At 40.6% G+C, this 13355-nt stretch overlaps 1 protein-coding gene across 3 annotated transcripts in view; it reads right to left on the reverse strand.

Annotated features, from left to right (window-relative positions):
- slc12a4 (solute carrier family 12 member 4) overlaps nt 1-6103 on the reverse strand; it is a 29234-nt gene extending 23131 nt beyond the window's left edge. For all 3 annotated transcript variants that reach the window (XM_030794151.1, XM_030794150.1, XM_030794149.1), the window contains exon 1: nt 5895-6103. In XM_030794151.1, the coding sequence (XP_030650011.1) occupies nt 5895-6030 (136 nt within the window). In that variant the 5' untranslated portion in view covers nt 6031-6103. The remainder of the gene's footprint in view (nt 1-5894) is intronic.
- Between the last annotated feature and the right edge of the window lie 7252 nt (nt 6104-13355).

Here is a 13355-nt window from a genome sequence, read left to right on the forward strand (position 1 = left end):
TTTAAGCGTTCAGGAAAGCCTAAAAGCCGATTTAGCCACATAAAACAATTTAGGAAAACCTATTAGCTGCTTAGGTATGAAAGCCTATTGACTAAAAAAAAAAAAAAAAAAATCGCATTTAATGAACATTTAAGGACTTCATTCAGAACCGAGGTCATGCGGCTAAAGTCGCATAAGCTCTTTAACTTCACGTGCCAAATTTTGTACTGTGGTGGCAGATTATTTGATTGTAATAGTAAGGATATTTATATACATGTGTATATATATGCCTGTGTGTGCCTCGTTCATATCATGTACTGGAAGTCTACGTTTTAGCTCCAGGGTAATACAGTATTAGATGGACATTAAGCATAGCATAATTGGGATCAATGAATCGTACAAGTTCGTACTCCTGAAGCCCCCACGGAAAACTTGCCAGTGGACCTCTGCAGTACTATGACAGATAAACTTTTAACAGTGTTTGCAGGTGATGGAGACCAGGTAGGCTTAATCATAAAAGACTACAGGTGAGTGAATTTTGTTTTAGGGATCAAAGGTAACTTCACTGATAAGCAGATATTGCCTGTTTTTTGTTTTCTTTACTTCGTAGCATCTCTGAAATTAATTTGCATAGAAAAATGTAGTACGACCAAGTTCGGAGCGGATGAAATCTGAACAGAATAAACTTTCACTGGGGAACAGGAAAAAGTAGGCAAGCAGGTTCCAAACTGGATTCTGTTCCAGGATACAAAATGGGCAAAAGTTGGGTCAGCTAGGTAATGTTTTATAAATCCTCTTTTTGATTTCTGGATAATCTTGCTGTTTTGCTTTTATCTTACAATGTCATCCAACAACAGATTTTTACTGTTTTTACTAACATCATGTTCAGATAACTGTTTTTTCTCCAACATCTACATTTATCTGTAATAACAACTCTAACCCAACAATAACCATCCCCATTAACTTTGACATATAGATATGTATTTAAACTAAGGGGGTCATAGCCTTGTTTTTTGGGCGCTGGGTTGTTTGCTGATTTTTAGAGTATCTATCTAGTAATCAAGGCATTGAAGAGAAGGTCAGAAATCTTTCTTATTCCTATATTTATAGGTCTATCAGTTCCTTTTTTGTGTATGCGTGTTCAATGTAAACAGTGCCGTACTCCCAATAAGATTATGTGTATCAGTGTTTTTGTTCACAGTGTTTTTTTGTTCAGTGTGTTGTTCGCATGAAATGACTGGGATTAAGACGTAGAGAGCAAGACATAAGAGCTAACTTTTCAGTGATGGCTTAATGGGAATTGTTCTATGTTCTCCTCCATGCCCCACCCCCAACCCCAACCCCAACCCCACCCTCACCCTCACCCTCACCCTCCACCCTTTTCAGTAAAACTGTTTCTTTTCTTTTCTTTTTTCCTTTTTTTTTTTTTTTGTGGGAAGTCTGCAGCTATTAGTATGTTTCTTGCTCACTGTCCTATGGGAATAAACAGGTTGTCTTACAGTACAATAGATTTTCATGAGCTCTAATAGGATTTGGACAGGAAGGTAGAGAAGGTTAAAGCAGAGGAATGCTAACCTGCTGCGTTTTTGCCTCTGTGTGAGATCGTTTGATGTGCGCTAATGATGGGGAAATGAGAACTGAAAGGAGGAGGAGAGCATCTGGTCTCTAAAATTAAAAATAAGTCTTTCTCTTGAAACATGAAAACATGAAACATATCCCCATCCGTCCATCATACTTGAAGAAATACAATTATTCATAACTGACATGGACAGGAAGTAGCTGGAAATAACACCATAACACATTTTGCTATGATTTTTGATTTGATATGGAGTCGGATACTTACTTGCTGACTCTGAATTGCCAGTCAAATACATTTTTAAATCAAATGAAGTGTAAATGGTGTGGAAGGGCTCGGTGAGCCTAAAATACCCCTCACCTCATTCTTGATGCCGACACTGAGAATAAAATAGCTACGTCAGATAAACACAGAGTCATACTAGAGCATAAAACCCCCAAAAGAGCTCTTTCATGCAAGCTCTCTGGCTCTGTTTCAAGCCTCATTATAAATCAATAAGAAAAGCTGATACAAGACAGGGTTAGTTCTGCAATAACATCGTTGTATCTTTCAGCAAAAACTAATACATCCTTCAGCCAGGAAGAGGATCCATTTTGAGAGAGGAACAGGATGGAAAAAGCACATAGTCATTCCTAGCATACATGACTGCCAACTCACTCTCAAAATAGCCGTGTGTTGTTTTTCTGTTTCTAATAACTATTCCCTCAGGGTCTCTGCCATGCTGCTGTTTCCCCAGAAAGGGTTGGTCTCAAAGTCAGTTCTGAGACAGTGCTTATGTTCAACAGAAGTGTGTGCGCGTGTGTGTGTGTGTGCGTGTGCGTGTGCATGTGTGTGGTCCTGTGTGTTTGTTTGTCTGTTATATTATCAGACCGCTGCCACGCAAGACTCAAGATGTAGCATCCCCAAACAGAAGATCTTTGACACATTTTTCATCAAATTTGCTTCCAGATAAAAATGTTTTTTTATTTTTCTGTGAGGATGATGTTTGTGTGTGTGTGTGTGTGGTGTCCTTTGGACATACTTTCCTACGCTTTTACACAGTGCTGTAATATGCTGTATCAGTTTAGAGTAGGACACTCTCACCAAATGATCACAGCCTTGGCCTGGAGCATTGTATCGGCAAAGGGGTATAACACTGCTCATCCCCTATTTTTGTTCTCTTAAGCCTGTTTCTTTTTCTCTAGCTTGTCATGGTTAAAATCCAGCTGTCCCAAACCCCTGCCCCCAGGCTTTACTTTGAATCAGCTGTCTGAACTCTTTCTCTCTCTCTCTCTCTCTCTCTCTCTCTCTCTCTCTCTCTGTGTGTCTCTCTCTCTCTCACACACACACAAACACACACACACAAACACTTTCAGCTCCCCTGCTGGTCTATGTGTGTCTTTATCCAGCTGGTAACAAATCAGAATTATGACCAAAACAGGGCTAGAAGCACAGCAGTGGAAAAGCAGAGACTGTAAAAAGTCAGACGCTGGAATAATGGTACTTGGAGCTGAGATGTCTGCTTACTACAGTGTAACTGAACAATCCGTTTAGTCCTATGTGAAGTTCATCAACTTCCTCTGACATCACTGTCCTCTCTCCCGTTTTTCCTCTGCTGTGTTCCTCTAGGAGACTGGAATTGTTAACATTTCTTACAGAGCAATACTGTAGCCTTTTAAAATGAGAATAGCAACATTCCAGAAGCAATGCTGCAGTTACTAAGGAATATGCTAAATATGGCTGGAATCTAATGGGCATGACTAACTCAGAGATGCACGCGCGCTCACACACATACACACACGTAACACACGCACACACGTAACACACAAACACACACACAAAGTAACCCCAGAGTGGCAGTGCTGAGTTGATAGTGTGAGTGGGCAGACTTGGTGAGCCACTGTAGCAGTCTGTCCACTGGAGTTCTGTTCAAACACAAGGGCCACAGTGTGTTGGCTGGAGTCACACAGAACAGGGTTCACAAACAGGAACAAAGTTAGCACTGTGGACATACACTCCACCCCTTCCCCTCTCAAAGCACCACTCCACCTCTCCTGTGATGAAATCATCCACTTCAGTGTCCAGCGCTTAGCTAGTTTGTCTCCCCTTCCTCCAACCAACACAAGGGTGCACACACAGACACAGAGACACACACAGACACAGACACGCACACACCTAACTTCTAAACCAAGTGGTTCAGGTCTCTCTGGTCTCTCTGTCTGTCTCTCTTTTCCTAGCAATACTAACAATACCACTGGTGAACCAAAAACATAACTCTAGCAAGTAACACAGGTATCGCTCTGGCTCTGTTTCTTTTTCTTACTGCAGCTGTGACTGAAAGAGAGAGAGAGAGAGAGAGAGAGAGAGTACTGTTCTTCATGCAGGGTTAACACCATTCCCAGATGGTACAGGAAAACCTGCTGGGGTATTTTTGGGTCAATTCAGGCTTCCATGTGTTTCCTAACCTCACACTGACAAAACATGTCCCGCCAATGTAGTTAGAGAGAAAGAAAGGAGAAGAGGAAGAAGAAGAAGAGAGAGTGGGGTTGCCTCTGAAAAACTCCCTCCCCTAAAATTATGTTAGAATAACTGGTTATAAAGAAACCAGCAGTGAGTGAAGACTGGAGAATTCTCTGGAAATATTGGTCCTGAGGTTAGCGTATCTCTTTAACAAGTGTGCTTTTAGGAAAAAGGTCAACTGTCAGCCCAGTGGTCCTGACTGCTTAGAGTCTTTGTGCTCACTGTCTGTATGAGGTGATTCATATGGAGAAAATGGAAATTGCTCACTTGCCTTTGGCTAACATTCATCCACACAAGTTTTTTTTACACCTACAAGATGTATGTGGATGTGTCTCTTTGCGTATTGGGCGAAAATCACAGTGCTGAACAGTGAATTGCCTCATTATGGGAAAATCTCCCAGAGCTCAACCTTTTCCCAATATGATTAGTCAGCACCAAGCTGCCACTGATGAATATATAGCCTTGTTAGGATATTGGATTCATCTAAGTGAATATTTTCAAGTTTCTAATATACCAAACAGACTCTCTGTGACACAGTGTGAGTTTGGCCATAAGTAATCTTTTGTTTGCCAAGGTTTAAGAATCTAGGTCTCAGTGTGCTCGTGTTCTCATATGACGGAGACCCAGTAAAATGAATTTTCTTCTCATTTCCAGTGACACGTATCTGTGTCGGGGGTAAAGGTAAGTGACAGTATGTGGAAGAAGAGAAAGAGGCACTGTGTAAGCTTAAGACACAGTCTCTGACAGATAAGACTCCTCTCAACAAACCAGCGCAGTCATGTCCAAAATACCGAATTACGATAAACTCACTGAACTACCTAGATTTGCTCTGCTGATACTTTCCTTAACGGCGTGCACGCTGGTTGCTTTCAATGAACGTGACTCGTGCCGGAAGGCGGTACGCACGGGATTTTGTATGTTCGTGTTTGAGTTTGTGTGTGTTTGCGTTTTTTGGGTGCCTTTTTTAGAAGCTGGACACCTTTTGTGTCTTTCTTATTTTTCCCCCCTCAGTCTCCTTATACTCAGTCATAGACAGCATACTCTTACCCACTGCTTCTTGTACAAGCCCTTACAAATCAAACGCTGGGTAACCTCTAATCCTACCCTCTCGGCCACAGAGTCTCTCTGTCTCTCCTTCTTTCTCTTCCCGGGAGGGAGTTGTCCCTGTAAATGGCTCATTTGTGTAAAATAAATGTAACGAAAGAAAGTTAGAAAGAAAGAAAAGGAACAACAGAAAAGTGCACACAGCTGCTCTTGCGGGAAAAGAAACGCAATCTTGACACAAAGAAGGCACCATCTTTTGTGTTAAGGGAACATTTGATGCCTGTCTTATTGTGGCGACACCCCCTTTTTCTCCATTCTGGCCCCGCCCTCCCCCCCTTCCTTCTCGCCTCTTCAATTGTTTTGGTTTTTTTTTTTTTCTCTTTGTCACCACAGATGTATTGGTATTAAAGCCCACGCTTGGGAACGTCGGGCTTCAGTTTTGTCTGCTCCACCTCTTAACTGTACTAGACAAGCAATACGCCACAGACTGTACCTCAGAACCCCCATGAAAAGTCTGAAAAGTGAGCTGTCAGTAGACCGGTCAGAGCCTGGTTGGAGGATTGCCATGGTTACCATTGCGTTAGTGGTCTGAGTGTTTCATAGAAAGGACAGACTCTCCCTGTGGTGTGACACTGTCAGAACGTATCATGTTATTAAAAAAAACAAAAAAACAAACTTATACTTAACTTCTCCTAAAGACATGGTAAACACACAACACAGAGAAGTGTTAGTCCTGGGACTTTGAGGAATGTTTTTTTTTTTTTTTTTTTTTTTAAAAAGGCTGTCACAAACTTACCATCTGAGCTGACAGTGTCTCCATGCCCAGGATAGCCTTGTCCCGTGTCCCTGTAATCCACCCAGTTTATTCCCTCCAAACTGTCATATTTGGACTGCGAGTTGTCCTCCACCGGAACGACGGTGAAATGGGGCATGTTTTCATCCGTTAGCGGGGGGTTTGAGCTCCCTCTCCCTAAAAGATGGTGCTCGGCTAGTGCTCTCAGCTGAACTCCCGCTAATCTCCACGCATTCCAGTGCACTTTGCTCACTTCCTTTGAGGGGAAAATTACCATAGTCTCCTCCTCCCCTCCTCTGGATGAGCCGGCCTCCTGGGCTAGCTGTGAATAGACTTGCTCTGACACTTTCTCCAGCCTCAGTGTTTTATCTCAAGCCTTCTCCAGTGAATCACACTCAGACTGGACTGGGAACAATGAGAGTGGCGGTTCGGCTCTATATTCACCCCTCGTCCCCCCATTCGCACCCCCCCCCCCCCCAGGCCTGTCTGCCCGGGGCTTTTTACCCCCACGCAGCACAGCCTCTATGACTGTCCTCCATAGACTTTTCATAGTCCCAGTAATCTTCTCTGTGAGAGCTCATGGGAATGGTAAATATTATGCTAGTAATGCTTCTGTTGACTAGACTGACAGTAATGAGTATTAGAGATGGTTATTAATGTCTTTTAAAGTGTGCTGTAAAACCGCTCCTTACAGTCTGAATAGATAGAAAGTGCAGAAGGTTCAAGAGAAGTTTTTTCTTTTTTTTTAACTCTCATATATTATGGGCTTGTTCATTTCAAAATGCTGGGGGTTCATAAATGAATATTCATTAATCATTAATTAATAAGAAATCAGTTTTAAATCTGGGACTTCAATGCGCCATCCGTATGTAATAAAATGAGAACTTGGACAGAAAATGTTTAGTGACTATGAGTGCAAACTAGAGAACTCTGTGATTAATTTAATTTGCTATAAAGACTGCATGACCTAAATAGAGTGGGTGAAATTTTCCCCGTTTTTAAAATCTCTCGCCTGAAACTCCACCCGATGTGTCTGTGGTTTGAAACAGCTGCTCCCAGTAAAAGAAATCATGCCCTTTCTTGTCTTTGGCTTCTCTGCAAAGCGTCCTGATATTTCAGTGTCTGTTCAAGTAGCTACTCCCTTACTGAACACATTTAGAAAAGGACATGTAACATACACAAAACAACTTTTCTGCTGTTTTTTTTCAGTCTTGTAAATAACACATTTATAGAAGAGTTTCTACACTTTGAAATTGTTTTATTTCCACCTTAAAGTGTAGTTTGCAAACCATAAGAAACAATATTGACTTCATCACAGTTTTGTGTTTCTTGCATGAAGGTGTTTGTGTGTAGTACACTACAAATAGCATCATCTTTTAAGGAACTGGAAATAGCATAGCTTCAGTAAACTAAACATGTAACCAAGAGGAGGCCTGTAATTACCATGGTGTTCATTTTTCACTTTTATTCTGTCTCAAATTTACTGCAAATTTCCTCGGATACCAATGCGCTTGTAATAAAATAAGAGTGCTCGTTTTGTATTGCTATAATCCTCATAAAATAAATGTGTTTTTCTTAAAAGTCAATCACTTTCCAGGATTCGGAGGAGTTTAGTTTACATAGTACAACACCAATAGCCTGTCTCATATCCCGCGGGCCGGTCTTTTCCATTCTGCCTGCAGTAAATGATTACAACAACGATGACAACAAAACCTTTCCAAAAAAAAAAAAAAACCCCAACAACTCCCAATCAAAACAGCCCTTTCAAGTCAGAAACATTCACATCCCAAAATGATAACTAATAATCCGTAATTAAATTCACTATCATGCCTTGGTTTGATGTAATGACCCTGAACTTTTAAGGTCCTTTAAAGCCGGCAGTGTCATTCAGTCATGTCAGCATAACTGTATAATTGTATAAATTTTACATCTGCTCAGTGAAGCGTACAGAAACAAGTCACGCTCCCTTGCGCCAGTTCATCAAAGTCACAGCACTCATTGTCCAATCCCCTTGCCCCCTTTTAAGTTTTGTTTTTTTGTTTTTTTTTTCCCTCCTGGTGACGGCCGTCCCTCTCTGTTGAAAGTGTTTTATTTTTTTTTATGGCCATAAGCATCATTTCCTGTAAGACATCAGAGTGTTCTGCTGACGCGGTAATTGGCGGGTGGAGGCTAGAGTACATATAAGGAGAGTTCCCACCCTGGTGTTGTATACTGTCAGCAGGGTTCAGTACGCACTCGGCTGTCTGCTCAGTCCTGCTCCCACTCACGGTGACTCAGCCATGGGGAAAAAGAAAGAGGCGCGGGGGGGGTCAGAGGAGGAGAAGACAGAGGGCAGAGTGAGATAATGTTAAGAGGTAAAGAATGTGTAAGCCGCAAGAGGGGAAGAGAGAGGAATGACATAGAAAGTCTGTAGGAGATAGATTGGGATGAGAGGGAGATATAAAACACACTTACACACACACACACACACACTCTAACAACATACAAAAAATAGTGGGTGGCTGTGAAAGAGAGAGAGACAGAGGACAGAGACAGAGAGTGAGAGAGAGAGAGAGAGAGAGAGAGAGATGATGAAGTATCCTTGGAAATAGAGGGCTGGCCTCTGAGGTCAGTGGTTTGCCCAGACACATGGGAAAGAGGAAGAACAGAATGTATGTGTCTCCCTCAGTGGTCTGTCTCGTTCACCTTTGTCTACATCAAGTGTGGCATTTCCTGTATGTGGAACACCAAGGCTATTTTTTGGGAGTCTGGAAAAAAGTTGCCAAAAAACAGTTGGGGGGAAAAAAAAGGACAATAGTCTTTCACTGATGAATGCTTTCATATACTGGTGTCACTTTTTGTAGTTTTTTTTAACAGCATCTTAAAGGGCAATTACAGTCTGTTTCTGATGATTTTAAGGTGTGGTAGGAACAAATTTGTCACACTCTGTTTTAGCAGGACATGTCTTATATGTTGCAAGTATCACTTTGATCAAAAGGTATATAAAAAATTATTACTGGTTTGGGTGAAAATATCTGGACTATTGAGTGGATATATACTGTATGATTTGGGTTGAAAAGATAAGGATAAGGGGTGGGCCGACATCCCATGTTTATAAATGGATTGCAGATGTTTTCTGCAGATGCTTGCCTTTTTCATGGCAGATTATGAAAAAAATGAAACTTTTGCATTATACTTCATGAGAAAAATGAGTTAATATTTAATTACAGTATAAGAAGGATATGGATCTTTGGCCTTTATTACAATTTGAACTGTTACCTTTATCCAGTTAAATTCAGAAATACCATGTTCTTCTGGTCTTATCTCTTACCTTATCTGTATCACACACAGTTACGTAAACAGCGAATTATACTTTAACAGGTCACTTTGAAGAGTTCCAATCGTGCTGCAACTTTGCTGTGAAAGTGGCCTCTGGCGCCCTCTGTAGGCTCATGAATACCATTACATTATGAGAAACACTGCCTAGAGCCAGTCATAAAGGCCCTTATTATTAGCCTTGAAAAGCGGAAAACATGTAATTATGCAGTAAACCCGCCTGCATCTGTCAGCACCAATAAAAGGTATTTGTATTTACTGACCTTGTAGGAGAGGTATTTAAACATCTGTTCCAGAAGTCTGGAGAGGAAAAACAAAAAGAACATGTTAACGGCTTAATGGTTCTGAACCGTGGTCCAGACCTTCTGTCTTCAAACATTAGAGCTGATGTTCTGTTAGAAGGTCAGTGTACAACAACAACAACAACACCACCACGACCATCAACAACAACAACAAGGCTACCAACAGCACAACCACCACCAACAACAATGACGACAACAAGAATGATAATCATCATCGATGCTATTGTCATTATCATCATCATCAGCATCAGTACATGTAGTTTTTTTATACTGTACCTTTCATATCTGTCAACATGTGCCAAAGCATACACGTCTGGATAAAAAAGAGAAAATCGTATGATAACATCACATCATAACAGATAAACGTAGAATGAAAACCTAGCCTACACATCATAAACAGAAGTTTCAACTTAATTAAAACCATTTAAAACAATTAAAAGTAAGTTCAATGAACAAATTCGTCACTTTATACAATTTTATTGGAAAGATGAAGTACAAGTGTTTAAAAATGTTCTCTCAAAGAATATTATGTTATTAATTTTTTATGATCACGTTTAGAGACAACAATCTGTACAGAATGAGGGTTCCAACAACCAGATGTCACGAGAATGACGTCTCAGAGTGTATATTCTCAAATGGCTCAGATATTAAATTCCTCTGTTAACCACTAGGTGGTAGTAATTGCATTGTATTTTTTTTCCCTCTCAAGTCTTCATGCAGACAGCTCAGCTTACACTCTAGTGTGTTATCAAGACAGCTGCATACTTACATGTTATGAATGACTTAAACCATAACAACGGCAAAGATATCTATCTATCTATCTATCTATCTATCTATCTATCTATCTATCTATCTATCTATCTATCTATGTACATCTCTTGAGCTTTCAGCTGTTTGGAGGTTTCGTGCGACTGAATTTCAACCCACTGTAGTATCTGTCTCATTCAGAGGCAGTGTTTGTGTATGTCACTTACGCCTTCATTAAACAAGGTTATGTCAGGTAATTAGAAACTGAGGTGGGGGATGTTTCAGGCCAAGGGAGCCGCTTTTTCCACTTGAGTAAAGGTTCCTACCCCCGGGCATGTCCACTTAGGTTTTAAATTTATTAACGTTTTGTAAATACTGTGTAGTTGCAAATTCAAATGACATTTATGCATTTAATTATTGTTATGAATTAGACTATGAGAGAACACTGGAGAAATACATTCCAGTGCTAAAGTTACAGTGTGCTTACACATGTAGTTATTATGTAAATACTAACTGTACTGCTCTAATACGAAGTAACACTAAATACTAACTGTTATAAAAAGATGGCATGAAGTCGGTTTATCTGTTTGAGGTTTGATCGGCTTACCATCTCTTTTTGTTCTTCTTCACTATGCTGCATTCGCTATAAATTAACATTTAAGATGGAGTGAAAATGTCAGCAAAAAAAAAAAAAAAGCTGAATTTCTCTTTTCAGTGGAAATCCATGTGTTTTATGAAAGCAAATAGCTTCATTGCTTAATCCCTGGCTTAGCGGTGACATAACCGATAGAGATTTTTGGCTGGATGCTCAAATAAGGGCTTAGATCAAATCCAATTAGGCCTGACCTGCTCATCTCAGAGACCCGGACTCTCACGTTGGCATCTATTGTCTCAGAAACTGAGGGCTTGTCCCAGAAACAATGTCCCCTGTGCTGTAGGCTACATCTAATGAGGAGATTTGCCAGGTTTCTTTTTAAACTGCATCAACATTCTTCACTCAGGCTTTCACAAAAAAAAAAAAAAAAAAAAGAAAAAGAAAAAAATCCAACACGCTTTGGCTCGTTTCAGGAGCGCCCTCCTAGCGTGGAAATCTGCATTCCTGCCAAAAAGGAGTGTTGTAAGATTTACACTGTGAAGATTATGCACATGTATGCCTTATTTACTGCGGAGAAACAGCATCAGGGGATTTAGAGAAGAGGTTTTGTTCCTATTGTTCAGAGTCACGCATGTTACCGATCGCATTCTCGTCACGTTAGCGAGCTCGTTGGTGTGAGGTATGGTTGTGTAAAAAACTGAGAAAAGTCCTCGCTTGACCGCTCCAGAATTAGTCTTATGGGAAATTGCAAATCATTTTATCTCTCCAAGCCCTGCACCTGTAGCCTTTGGAGAGGGTGTGTGTGTGAGAGAGAGAGGAGAATAAGAGGACTGTTTTGCAATGGAAACATTGTTAGGAAATGAAAACTCACGTATGATTTCATATCTCTGACCCCACGATGCTTACAACGCCGTCCAGCCGAATGACACGCTTTAAATCGCGTTTGGAAAGGCTCCACGTTCCGTGTGCTGCTTTCCATACGTATATCAGAAGCCATTAACATCAGCCTGTCTCAGAGGCAACGTGTTTAATGCTGAAATGTTTGTGGCTGGTGCGATGCAGGCTGCTGGCAGTTGGTGGGGCGTTGACTGGTTGTCTTAAGCTGATGTATGAGTTGCCTTCATCTTTCTTAACTTAATGACAGCATTCGGGCGTCCTTCAAAGTCCCTCCCACTGTGGGATCCTCCCTTTTCTACTTTTTTTTTCTCTCTTGGTTTCTCCCTCTTTCCTCTCTCTCCCTGTCAGATCTCTTCCCCTTGTTCCTGGGCCCACCATCCTCTGCAGTCTTGTGTGGTCTCCTTATCTGTCTGGGGTGGACTGGAAGATACTGGGGCGTCTGCACACCTGAAGACTGGGATGTAGTAATTTATTACTCGCCTTATTTTCCTGTAATTACCAAAGTTTTATTAAACAAACTTCTCTCACAGATGTTCCTAAAATCTTAGACACGTAAATCAAAGATAAGGCACCGCTAATGTTCTTTCCTCTGATGTTATTGCTCAGACATACTCTCCCTGACCGTCTCAAAAACACAATCTTCCTATAGAACCTTCCAGAAAGTCAAATATTTTTTGTCCCTTGTCATGACGGAGTATGTTTGTTTGAAATATGTGGATATGCTTATCCATCCAGGAGGTCAAAAGTCAGTAAATTAGTGTGACAACAATAAATAAATAACGGAAATGAGGAAGGAGCAAGATATAAAATGGGCATATACAAACATTCATAACATTATATGACTCATATGGCCGTGTAAAGCATAACAATAAACTCTACAGATTCTCCCCCAAACCTCTGTGTTACCCTGTCTTCTCCCTCCCTCCCTGTGTTGTCCCTGGCGACGGGCTGCGATGGAGACTGTCACATGAAAAATGACCCCCCCGTGACATGACCCAGGAATGAAAGGCAAAATAGGCCATCAGATAATTTCATAACAAAACGCTTCCTGCGAGCATAACAGTATTTATGCCCAGATTTGATATGTATTTTTCTCATAAGGGTTTTTCAGAGAAGCTCATATGACATTATTCCAGTCAACCTGCCATTTTGTCCTTTTTTTTTTTTTTTTTAATCAGAGAGGACTGAATTCTGTAGTTTCCAAAATTGCTTAAGAGTTATAACTATCTGTAAGGAACTTTTTCCACATAGTTTGGAAAGAGACTGTGCACACCAAACAGAAACAATACTGAGAGAAAGCTTTTTGAACAAATTATAAAATGGATTCTTCGGTAACCGACTATTGCATGGAAAGCTATTAGATAGTATAGAGTTATGTGAAAAGACCAACTGAGAAGGTGCTAGGTGGGTTGTAGTGTTCTCAAATTTTTAAGATCATTTTTCGTCTGGACTAAAATCACACGGCTAAAAAAATCAGGGATGTTATGTTTAGTCTATCAGGACAAATAAGTTTTCTTTTTCTTTTTTTTTTAATGCAACGTTGCCAAAACTGGAACTCAGAACCATGAAAGCTTTCATGTTAAACCGTTTTTCATCTGTTTTCTTTTT

This window comes from Chanos chanos, chromosome 2 (assembly GCF_902362185.1).
Source record: "Chanos chanos chromosome 2, fChaCha1.1, whole genome shotgun sequence".
Classification (NCBI taxonomy): Eukaryota; Metazoa; Chordata; class Actinopteri; order Gonorynchiformes; family Chanidae; genus Chanos; species Chanos chanos.